The following is a 12,995-nucleotide window of genomic DNA, read 5'->3' on the forward strand; positions in this document are numbered from 1 at the left end:
GTACTAAATTATTAATGAAGTCTTTTTATTGTAATGTGTAAGATCTCTAAGAGAATATGTGTTTAGTTAATTTAATATATGCAAAGGAAGAATAATATTAATAAAACAAATCACAAAATGGATTAAGAATAATATAACAACCAAATGAATCATTGAAAATAATTAGAGGCAATTAAGGCAATTTTCTAAAGATCGAAACATAATATATAAACGTATTCATCTTTTTTTTGTATTTGTATTTTGATGAGAACTAACGCGAGGGTTTTAACTTCGAGCATATATATGTTCTGTTTGAGATAGGTAGAAGTACTTTTAATTAATTTAATAGGTATTAATTAAATTTTGAGATGTACATTCAATTAACATAATCTATCAATTAATTAAACCATGATAAATATTTTTTGTTATATTAATAAAGTGTTTAAAATAAGTTACACATATAGAGTAAACTAGTAATTTCGTCGCATTAATTTCGTTATTGGTCATATCAATTTCGTCCATAATCACATCAATTTAGTTCTTAATAACATCAATTTAGTCCTTGGACACTTCAATTTGATCAGTTGTCACATCAATTTAGTCCCCAATTTGGTCACATCAGTTCAGTCCTTGCTTGGACATATCATTTTAGTCATTATCAATATTAATTCTTTACATAAAAAAGGATTCCTATGGTCCCTCCCTCCTTTTTACTACTATTATCCCCGAACCAATTTTGAAGCATTCGTTTTCATTATTTTGACCTCCGATTCTCGTGTTCTTAGTAGCTACAGAAAGTTTGTACATAGTACTACTACTTAAGATCAAAGTTTCGAGCCAAAAAGTAATGGAACAAGTCAGAAAAATATGATTGAAATTCAATTTTCACTCACAATACAGAAATTTCGGAGATCTATATCTCTCAAACCGTGCAATAAAATTATGAGCCGTCAAGTGTTGTAGCTTCCTTACGATATGACTAATTTGTCTATATAAATTTTTGGATCAGTATTGACTCTATTAGAATTTGCCATTAATGACTCATAAAGCTTTCTCTCTAAAAAACTCAGGAATAAATTCTTATAGATTCAATATTGAGCCAAAAACTTTATATAGACAGATTCCCCATATCGTAAGGAAGTTACAGCAGTTGACAACTCGTAATTTCCTTATACGATTTGAGAGATATCGCTCTCCGAAATTTCTGCATTGTGAGTGAAAATCGAATTTCAACCATATATTTTTAAACTTGTTTCTTTGCTTTTTGGCTCAAAACTTAATCCTAAGTAGTAGTATTATGTATAAGCTTTATATAGCTATCAAGAACGCGAGAATCAGAGGTCCGAATAATGAGAATGAATGCTTCAAAGTCGGCTCAGCGTAGGAAAAAGAAGAGAGATTCTAGAGGGACCTTTTTTATGTAATGAATTCATGTTGACGAAGATCAAAATGATGTGACCAAACAATAACTGAATTGATATGATCAATGACCAAATTTATGCGATCATGGACAAAATTGATGTGTCCAAGGACTAAATTGATGTGATCAAAGACTAAATTGATGCGACTAATGATGAAATTGATGTGATTAGAAGCGAAATTTATATGACCTATGACCGAATTGATGTAACATTTTTCTCAATGATCCGATTGATGCAATTTGCATAAATTAGAGACGAAATTAATTGTTTACTCTACACATATACTAAATGTTTATATTAATGACCGAGGAAAACTTTATTTTAATTTTTGTGCTAAAAGTGTGAACAATTTTAAAGAATAACAATTAATTGATAAGTAATTTAATTGTTTAGTAGTTTAAAGTATAAAACAAATATATTTGCTGCGTTATAACAAAGAGATCAAATGGACCACTGGTTAGTAGGAAAGGATGCCCCGGATGTCTCGGGTCCAAAACTTTGAGGAGCCAAATTTTGAGAATTATCAGGGTGGGGCGGTCACAGAAATTTATAATTTTAAAATTTATCGAGCCTCGAAACTTTCCTCAATAACAACTTTTTCTTTCTTTTTTCCTTTTTTTTTAAAAAAAAATTGCCAATCCTTTTCGACGATTTTTCCTTTATTTTCCTTTTAAAATTGCCAACCCTTTTCGACAATATATCGAGGATTTTTTCCTAGATAACTCCTCCATCTTACTGACGAAATTATCTTCGATACCTCTTCGGTATTATCGATGGATGTTTCGCTGATATTTCCTCGATAATATCGAGGACTTATCGATGAAACTTGCCTCAATAATGCGACCGATTATTGAGGAAAATATTCTCGATAAATTCATCAATAGTACCGACAATTTTTCGAGAAAAAACTCCTCTGTATTATCGAGGAATTTTCACGGAAAGTTTCCTTAGTATTTTTATCAAGGAAAACTTCTTCGATAATGCTTCGAGAAGAATTATCGAGGGACGAATTTCCTTGATATTCCGTCGAAATTTAGTCGGTAAACGTATGGAACCGACGGATTTCCGGTGGCTTTACCCTTTGGTAAGGGCAGTGTCTTTAGTAGTTAGTTAATTTGAACAATATATAGTTAATTATATCTTTCTAACTAATATGAATAGTTTCATTAGAAATCAAAATTTAGGGACGTCTATTTCACCTGCTTTTCCATTGAACAATCAGACTCCGTTGACAAAAAAAAAAAGAAGTTCTGCACAACTTTCAAGCTCCACCGAGCTTTAAAGTTCTCGGATAAGCTTAAAGAATATCTGAGTTCATGTACAATAGTATGATTCGATTTAAGTCTCATAATAAATGGCGATGATTAAGACATGATACCAAACAAGGATCAACATTATTAGGACATAAACGATCACATAAATACAAATCTTTTTCTATATGATATGATAAAAAATAAAGATTAATAAATTGAAATAAATTAAGAAATGGACAAAAATTCAAAATCACGAAGGTCGTTCCGTACAAGGACAAGAGCCGTATCAGCTTATAATCTTCGTAGAACGGCAGACTTACATTTTTAAAATTATCCATTACGTACGGATGACTGCTAGATTTAACATTTGATTTTGTTTTTCTTGTCTTTTTACGTAATTTTGTCGGGGGAATTAATGATCCAAATTTTAATATTAACCCCTTCCCTAAAACAAAATCCCTAATGATTTTATTGCATTAAACTCACAGATTTTCATTGTAACAAAAAAAAATATTAATGATAGCAATAACAGCGAGTGGATATACATAATTTGCTCATTTCCTAATAAGATTTTACAATGCCAAGTCGGAGAATCATGAGGGCTCAAAATCATTGGGCCACAGGACTTTTACTAAACGCGAAGTTATTGAATGATCATATCCCGTCACTTGACGTGAGGAAACACTAATTAAATTACATGAAATAGAAGAATTTGTGCTAATCGCTCGGATAATTATCATAATTATTTAAGGCCCGTCTCATCCAACAATTCCAGGATCTCCTAGCAATCTAGATCGTCAAGGTTTCCATTTTGTCACAGTCCTTTGCCTTAGATGGAATGTTCAAATTAATCCTTCTGTAGTTAAGAAGTTCAGTTCTTTTGTTTTTTCGCTGGAAGAAGTTCAAACTATCGCCAACGATGATGCATCTGACCACAGGTGGGTCAGCGTTAGGTAGCCCGGGGAGAGCGGGAGCGGGAAGCCTTCTGAAGAAAATGCATGGTTAATTGATAAAGGGCTTCTATAGGCCGTTTGATATTACGAACATCCTTATAGCGGAACTCTGGGGTCATTGTGACAGTTCAATTACGGCACAAGATTTGGGCGTTCAATCGCTCATTGTAGAAAGGGAAGAAGTCGCCAACAACCAAGATCAGGTCAGGCTTTAATTGCGGCCGCTCGCTCATGCCCCGTGTAGGCTATTGCCAGCCTCTGTTGATGATGGCCACTACAGGACTTGGATGCTCTATTGGTCATGTCGAACGAAGGCGTCAGCTAATGGCACATATGGAACATGTAACATGAAAACAGTCTACTATCGCAGATAAGGAAGGTCGTTGAAAACTATAAACTGGAAACCCAAAGTTCCATTATAAATAAACACTCAGATTTGGACTTTCGTCCGACAAAAAATGGGTCTGTGGAGTTTGTTGCACAAGTTACATTCATCCTTGGGATGATAGATGAATCACAATGACACAGTGATGATCAAAAAACCAAAATTGCAGGTGTCCTCAACAGACCGAAAAGCTCATTCGTCATCATAGTTGAACTTCACCGAGTGCGACTGCAGATCAATCTGTCCTCCTCTGTAACTCCCGCGCTTCTTCTTCGTCTTCTCGTGCCTAAAATCCCTGAGGAATAGACGGATTTCAGCAGACAAGACCCAAAGTTTTTTTATGTTCTTCTCAATTTATGGGGACTCTTCACGTCTGAAGTTGTTTCAGTACTGAAACCATTCACAAGTGGTCTAAATCTTAATGACCATTCTATAAGATGATAGAGTCGTTTACGCTCAACATACCTTCCTCTGACTTGACCAAGAACCTCTTGCGCTTTAGCACCATATCCAACTTCTGCTCCATCCTGCAGGGAAATTTGGGTAGATGAAACACCGTCTCCTGATACTCGTCTATGTGTTTTAACAATAAGGACACAAATGGAGACAGGTGAAGAAGAAACAACATAAGGGAACAAAAGGCTAATATTAACACCTTTGCCCAGTAGGAATTGTCTTTCAGTCTATTATCTGCAAATTCCACCTCGTCGACCTTGACCCTTTGGAATGCCTTCACTGTTGTTGACTGCAACACAAGCATTCCAACAAAATGAACTTTGTCGTCAATGATGACAAAGAGTAATTGTTTGCATACAATTTTATCTTTCCCAATGACTCAGATGCTATTCAAGACAATACAACCACCTTCTAACCTTCTGGTCCTTTTCTTCCAGATTTATATAGAAGAGCTAATAGACAGACTATTAGAGCAGAAGTTCCTTCAAATTACAGATTTAGTCCAAGGATCATACCTTAGCCTCAGCAGACCCATTACACTGCTTATTCGTGTTCTTCGCTGTTGTGGACTTCTCAGCAGTTTTGTCTAGATTCCCATTTTCCTTGCTATCGAGATGCTTGGAAGGTGTCTTCTGAGACTTGAGTAAATCAACTTCCTTGTTTGGAGATGCTTTCACGTCAGACTTTTCCTCACTTGCCTTACTCTCCTTCTTAGTCTCTTTCTTTCTGCGTTTGGATTGCTCAAGATCTTCTTTATCTTTGAGTTGAGAATCATTTTCATCAGACTCTGATCTCTTCCTTTTCTGTGGTTTATTGTCCTTGTTAACCTCAGAAGATATGGTCTCCCCCTCAGAACCAGCTTTCTTAGAGTCCATCGTTGCAGATTTTGATTTCCTAGCATCTTGGTTCTCATCAACATCATCGGCAACACCATCGGAAGTGGACTTGGATTTCTTTTTCTTCTTATCCTTAGACTTCTTCTCCACCTCAGAAGAAGCCTCACTCTTTCCTTTGGAAGTTGTTAAGTCTTCAGATTTTCCTGCAGTAGCTTCAGGCACTGTTTCTGTTTGTTGGGTTTCTTCCTGCGACACAGATTCAGGAACAGATTTACGATCCTTTTTCTTCTTGTCCTTTCGCTTCTTCTCAACATCAGCCTGCTGCAATTCACTGGTACTATCATCAGTACCGGGCTGTCTTCTCTCTCTTATGCTTCCTTTTGTAAGAGCATCAGAACTCTTTTTGGTCTCCTTTTCTTTAGTATTTTGCTCCACCGCAGCCCCAGACTGATCAGCTACCAGATTCTTGCTGTCCTCTCCACTCTGCTTCGCTTTCTTGCCATCTGCCAAATTCAAGCAATTTAATAGATGATAAAAGAAAGATAAGAAATTCAACATATATAAAGAAAGAACTATTTCAAAAGTGGATACCTTGATCCAGACCATCGGAATGGGTGAAAGTAATTTTCCTGCGTGCAAGTCGATGACAAAATGAGGATGAAATTAGAGCCCAGGTATCATCTCACACTATAATCAACAATTGATGAATTGATATAATAATTGATCAGAAATGCAAAAGCATCGATGCCTTATAAGATTCATTCGATTTCAAGTCATTTCCACGGCAATGCAATACAACAAGACAAAATGTACGAAACTTCCTACCCCTTATCCAAGAATTTTAGGCACGTCTCTTCCAAATCCAATTTGGATCCCTTCCAACCATCTTCCTGCATTAAAGACAACAGCGTTAGAACACTCAAACGCCTTGGCTGACAGGGTAAAGCCCCCTGATGATGAACTTGATCGGAGCTCGTGATAATTAGAAATTGTCAGCCCAAACCGCTCGAAGTCGTATAACGCTACTCATAATTGGCTCAATCAACATCACAAAATGAGAGGAAAGCATTTCTTATAAGAGGCATTGTAGCAGAGCTTGAACAGAGAAGTTGTTTTAGAGAACCAAAGGAACAATTTTCGGCCGCTACTGTTGCAAAGACCGCATTTCAGATAACAAAGGTTCGGATTAAGGCAAGGAAGCTGAAATCCGAGCTCAATCAAGCTAAGTCAGTGGCTCACTAATCCGCACTATGCATGGACGTAAGTATCTGGAGCTTGTCATTTCACCGCGTAGAACAGAAACTCGTATGCTCCCAACATCAAAAGAACACGCACCTCGAGCTGAGCTTCAGAGCGGAACTTCTTGAGCGTCTTCGGGAAGCCGTTCTTCTGGAAGTACTGAGCTATGGACAGATGAAGAAGCATCCTGTCTTCCTCGCTCAGGGAAGAGGGCTTGGTGGCCGTCATTGTAGGTTTAGCGAGAAGAACTTGGCGCGGCGTCAACGCGATCAGGCTAGGGTTTATAGAGCTCGAGATGGAAGGTAGGGTTTTGGGCATGAGCGAAGCAAGCAGGAAGAAGACGAGGGAGGAGAGAGAGGGAGACAACTCCAGAGAAAATGTGTTGATATAGGATGAATCTTGACCGTCGGATTCGTTTCTCGTCCGAAATTGGACGGTTGTCATAAATACAAAAGCCAAGGGGCAAGAACTGAAGAGGTGGTTTGATGAATGGAAGAAGAAGAACTCAAGAGCTATTATGGGCTTTTCCCCCAAAAGAACAGAGAGTTTTCATGGGCTGGGCCAGCAAATATTGGGCCTAAGTTAGGGGGTTTGGGAATTTACTTTTTTTTTTAATCGAACATATATATTTATCGACTCCTCATTTTGATTCCTTCGACTAATTTTCAATCCATATGCAGTATGTCCAGCCATAAAAGTAGTGCAGGTGATCCAAATAGGAAATTATTTCTCAGACATGATTCATGGTGACTCGAAATCTATTTTTACCAAGAGAGTCACGCCGATCGACTACATGTCAACCCAATTGTATTTGTGATTTTATATTTCTTTTTTCATTTTTTTTTATGTCCGTGGACCCTTTGACCATATATAGTCTTCAAAACTTGACCATAATCCAAGTTTGATCTGCTCAGGTAGGTTTTTCTTTTTTTCCTTTTTTCCTTATTTAGATCCAGTCACAAACTATAAAAATTGTACATATATCAAAGGACCTATCAATTTTCTTTCTACATGGCAGCGGAGATACGCCTTCTAGAAGATCAAGGAGAAACCGCTGAAAAAGGCTATGGATGTGCATCAGCGCACTGAATTTTAAATTTTCTTTTTTTAATAAGTGATGTAATGTAACTTCATTTTCTTAAAATAAAAAAAAAAATATATGTACAAATTCACCTTTGACCCAAAAAGAAAAAAAATATACAAGAGTCCTCTCTGCCTCATTGCAAACTCATAGCAGGAAAATAAATCTATGTACAGATCATATCCACAAAACTTTCTAAAACAATCAGAGGAACAATTATCTTCGATCAAACATTACAAACATCGATCCACCAAACAGTTGAAGAGTTACTCCACCGCGACTGAAGTATATGTACTCTTTCATTGCATTTCCTCGCTTTCATAATAGTAATCGATAATTTGATCGATTGATGCCGACGACTCGGATGTCGTGTGCCACTATAGCGCAACTATATTCGCATGTACTCTTATGGAAACACGGGTAAAGGCAATCAGGGGATGGAAAACTGAGTGTGGATTTCTGCTTTCTGCTGCTTCGAGAAAGAGATGAGGATGTGGCCTTGCCTTTTTTTTTTTTTACTCCTTAATTTTCTATATTTTTTGCTTGAATAGTTTGCTTACCTTCCTCCAAGTGTTGTCATATGCAACAGCACGTACAAATGACACGTGCTGCAGAAGCAACTAATCACGACAACACTAATCAATACCAAATTGAGCTCTCAATTGACCGGCATCGTCTGCAGTACAAAAAATCTAAGGACGCGTTTGATTTCTTAGTTAGATTTTAGAATTATAATTTTGATTTTAACTCTATCTACTACGTAATAAAAATACACGTTTTCCAAGTCAAATTTATAATACTATCCCATTTATCATTTTTCACAATCAAAATAAAAATTAAAATCAAAATTATTTTAACTCTGAACTCACTATAAATTTATCAAAAACACAGCCTGTTTAGGGTAAACCTGGCTCCGGAGTGAAATTATTATTGACCAATAGAATCAGAATACCCGTCATATCATCGATAATAATATATATATATATATTACCCGCGGAAGATCTTTTTTCCTCCCAACAGTCTGCGTCTATCCGAATAACTTTGTTTAAATCATCCTTGATTTTCAGGCAAGTTACAGAATTGCCATTCCTCTTCTCTTTCACAATCGCTTGGATTGGATAATATTAGTTTGACAAGGGAAAAGAAAGGGAGCAGAAACGGTAGGGGACATGGAGGCACACAGGGAGAGAGCAGAGCAGCTGCGGAAGGAAGAACAAGACAGGAACATGCAGGATCAGGAGAAGAGCACTAGCGCTGGTCGTGTCGAAGGTTCGGGTCATGCTGCTTCGAAGATCGACCCGGCCGTGAAGGTTCTCATCAGAGAGACCATCATCAGTGACGGGAAAGCCGGCGGTCGGGCCGGCAGCGGAGCAGAGGATCCCGAGGATGTTCTCGCCTTTTCCCGCTCGGTAAACAAGACCGACTCTTCGCTCGAGTGAAAGAGTTTGTCCCGGACCAAATTCCCACATCTTTAGATATTGTTGGGGTTGGCTTTCTGCAAGCCTTTTGTTATGGACTCCTTGTTGAGAATGTTTTGTTATGAGTCATGACTGCGCATGGCATATAACTAGTCACTGCCCTCTGAGTCTGGGACTCTTGCAAAAGGATGTTTAAAAAACCGAATGATTAAGATCCTACTAACATATATAGGTTTTTTTTTTTCCCTCGATTACAGTCGAGGTTCATGAGCTAAGTATAAGAAGCAGGTAGTCCTTGGCAAGAATCGGATATGTGCTTAGTATAGTGTTTGAATGGTGTTTGTTTTCCACAGTAGTTCACCTTGAAGGGTCCCCTAACTTCTTTGCTTTTGTAATTTACCCGGCAAGCCACCAGACAAGTCCGGTTTCAGACTGATTTGGATTTGGGTTGTTAATTGTTGAGCTGAAAAGCTTAAGTCTTTTCATTGATACTCAAACGTGTACATATACTGTTGATTACATCAAAAGAGGAAAGAAATTCTAATTTATCTATTGCCTAATTTGTATGTAACTAATAAGGCTAGTTAATATACAAGGATAATAAATCTCCGCTAATCTTGGCAAGATATATTCTGCAATACTCCCCCCTCAAGTTGGAGCATGAGGATCCCGAATGCCCAACTTGCCCAAGAGAAAGCGAAATCGATCTCGTCCTAAAGCCTTCGTAAAAATATCTGCAAGTTGCAACTTCGTAGGAACATGCGAAGTCTTAATGATATGAGACCGAATGTGTTCACGAACAAAGTGACAATCTATCTCTATATGCTTCGTTCGTTCGTGAAACACTGGATTTGCTGCAATATGTAAAGCAGCCTGGTTGTCACAAAATAGTCGAGTAGGCTCACTATATTTGATTCCAAGAGAATTGAGCAAACTTCGAAGCCATAAAATTTCACTGACCGCCCCTGCCATGGCTCGATACTCCGCTTCAGCTGAAGAACGAGCCACCGTGGATTGTTTCTTCGTTTTCCAGGAGATAGGACAGCCTCCTAATGTAACGAAATACCCTGTAATTGAACGACGAGTCATGGGACAACTAGCCCAGTCCGAGTCACAATAAACTTCAAGCTCCAATGATTTTGGCCGAAGAAAAATTCCTTGACCTGGAGACTGTTTTAAGTAACGAAGTACCCGCATTGCAGCATCCCAATGCTCCTGACGAGGAGCTTGCATAAACTGAGATAGAATATGCACAGGATAACTAAGCTCCGGCCGTGTAATTGTTAGATAAATCAGGCGACCAACCAACCGCCTATATCTCCCAGGGTCATCAAAAGAAACTCCCGATCCTGCTGACAATCCATGATGTTGCTCCATTGGAAATAAGGATGGTCGAGCACCAAGCATCCCACATTCTGTGAGAATATCGAGCGCATATTTTCTTTGATTAAGAAAAAGACCAGATTCCATTCTGCTCACTTCAATTCCAAGAAAATACCGTACTGGTCCCAAATCCTTAATGCGAAAACAACGATCAAGGTATCGCTTGAAGCAGATGCATTGCTCATGGCTATTGCCAACAACTAGAATATCATCCACATATACCAATGCCGCAAGAAAAATATCTCCACGATTAAAAACAAATAATGAATGATCTGCTCCAGACTGTCGGAATCCATAATGTCTCATAGATTCAGCAAGTTTGGCATACCAATTTCGTGAAGCTTGCCTCAGCCCATAAAGTGATTTATGAAGTCGACACACCAATCCTTGTCCCCGGGAAGAATATCCAGGAGGTAAACGCATATAAACTTCCTCATCAAGATCTCCATGCAGAAATGCATTATTCACGTCCATTTGATGTATCTCCCATCCCTTCGCTACAGCCACTGCCAACAGACATCGTACAGTGACCAATTTTGCCACGGGTGCGAATGTCTCATTGAAGTCCACTCCTTCGACCTGAGTGAATCCTTTTGCAACAAGTCGAGCTTTATACCTCTCTATGCTCCCATCAGCTCGACGCTTGATCTTATATACCCATCTACAATCAATTGGGCGCTTCCCCGGTGGCAATCGCTCAATAGTCCATGTATTATTGGCCTCAAGTGCTCTGATCTCCTCGGCCATAGCTTCCTTCCACCATGGATTAATTGCCGCATCTTGATAAGACACAGGTTCCACCTCCGAATCCAAGGCACTTACATATGCAAGATATCGATTAGAAGCACCAGAATATGATAAATATTGTTTAATCGAATGAACCATACCTGAGGGTTTCGATGAAGTAGGTGAACTGGGGGGTGTGTGTAAAGCAGTGTGGATATGAACTTCAAAATCCTTCAAATATCTGGGCGTGGACTTAATTCGACCGGAACGCCGCAACAGATGGTCTGCAGTCTCTACTTCTGGTCTTTCAATTTCTTCCATCTGTAGTTCTTCAGAAACTTCTTGTTGATTACCCATCGGGCTTGAAGAATGTTGATGTCCATTTTCTGCTTCCCTTTCATCCGAGTTCTCAAATCTCGACTCCCCCTGACTCCTCATTTGACCGACATGCTTCTCATTGTCAGTGAAGAAATGAACCTGTGTACTATCTTCCTTCCCAGCATCGTTCATTTTTAAGAATGGAAATTCCCTCTCACAGAACCGAACATCTCGAGTCACAAATATCTCGTTCTTTTCAAGATCATAAACTCGCCACCCCCTTTTTCCATACGGATATCCAACAAACACACATCGACGAGAACGAGGTTTGAACTTATCCCTGTCTCTCGGTTTATCATGTGCATAACATAAGCTCCCAAATACCTTCAAGTTAGAATAATTCGGTGATCTCTTAAACAAGACCTCATATGGACTCTTACCTCCCAAAAGTGATGTGGGAGTCACATTAATTAAATGTGCTGCCGTAGTAACACATTCCCCCCAGAATTCAGTTGGAAGTCCAGCCTGAAAAAGTAACGATCGTGCAACATTCAAGATATGCCTATGTTTCCGCTCGACACGCCCATTTTGTTGAGGTGTGTCTGTGCAAGATGTTTGGTGAATAATCCCTGCAGCAGAGAAGTAATTCTGCAACTCTCGCGAAACAAACTCCTTTCCATTATCACTTCGCACTATTTTCACAGTGCGATTAAACTGATTCTTCACCAACTTGCAAAAATTTATAAGATGTCGCTGCGTCTCTGATTTCTCCCGCAATAAATATAACCACACTGCACGACTGTAATCATCCACAATCGTCAAAAAATACCGAGCACCGGACATAGATGCCACTCTATAGGGTCCCCACAAATCACAATGAATCAGTTGAAATGGAAAAACAGCTTTATTCATACTTAGGTCGAAACTTGACCGAGTCTGTTTTGCACGAAGGCAAATATCACATTCCTTATTCATAGCTGCATTCAATTCTAAAGTAATACCATTAAACTTGATTCGCCGTGATGGATGTCCAAGACGCATATGCCACAAATCACCCGTCTCTTCACTGATGACCCGATTAGCCTGCTCTAGAATTGCCACACGCCGAAGATAATACACACCCCCTTGGAGCTCACCTACTCCAATCGTCCTCCTCGTGGTGCGGTCCTGTATCAAGCAAAAATCAGTGTAGAATATTACACAGCAATCCAAATCTTTTGATAACTGAGATGCGGAAATGAGACTGCAATTAAATTCTGGGACCAATAAAACATCTGATAAGACAAGAGTGCCTATATGTATTCGTCCAGTTCTGCAAGCAGTAGAGACACCCCCATTTGGTATATGAATTCTTGGCCTCTCAGTAAGTAGTTGCGACTCAGCAAATAAGTTGGCATCTCCTGTCATGTGCCTAGAAGCCCCGCTATCAATTATCCAATCATGTCCAAAATTTACTGAAATAAAATTTTTACCAGAGGCTGGGTACATGTTGTCATCATCTGGACCCAAAAATTGAGAAGCTTTTGAAAAGCTGTGTCTGAAAGTTG

At 38.7% G+C, this 12,995-nt stretch overlaps 1 protein-coding gene across 1 annotated transcript; it reads right to left on the reverse strand.

Moving 5' to 3' along the window:
* Positions 1 to 3,989: 3,989 nt before the first annotated feature.
* On the reverse strand, positions 3,990 to 6,893 carry LOC116189327 (suppressor protein SRP40). Its single transcript, XM_031518951.1, has 7 exons — positions 6,619 to 6,893; positions 6,109 to 6,173; positions 5,875 to 5,912; positions 4,963 to 5,786; positions 4,647 to 4,736; positions 4,457 to 4,518; positions 3,990 to 4,286 (listed from the first exon to the last, which is right to left on the reverse strand). Exons 1-7 carry the CDS (start codon positions 6,838 to 6,840, stop codon positions 4,184 to 4,186), a joined length of 1,404 nt encoding a protein of 467 aa, XP_031374811.1. The 5' UTR covers positions 6,841 to 6,893; the 3' UTR covers positions 3,990 to 4,183.
* Between the last annotated feature and the right edge of the window lie 6,102 nt (positions 6,894 to 12,995).

Source organism: Punica granatum, chromosome 8, assembly GCF_007655135.1.
Source record: "Punica granatum isolate Tunisia-2019 chromosome 8, ASM765513v2, whole genome shotgun sequence".
Lineage (NCBI taxonomy): Eukaryota > Viridiplantae > Streptophyta > Magnoliopsida > Myrtales > Lythraceae > Punica > Punica granatum.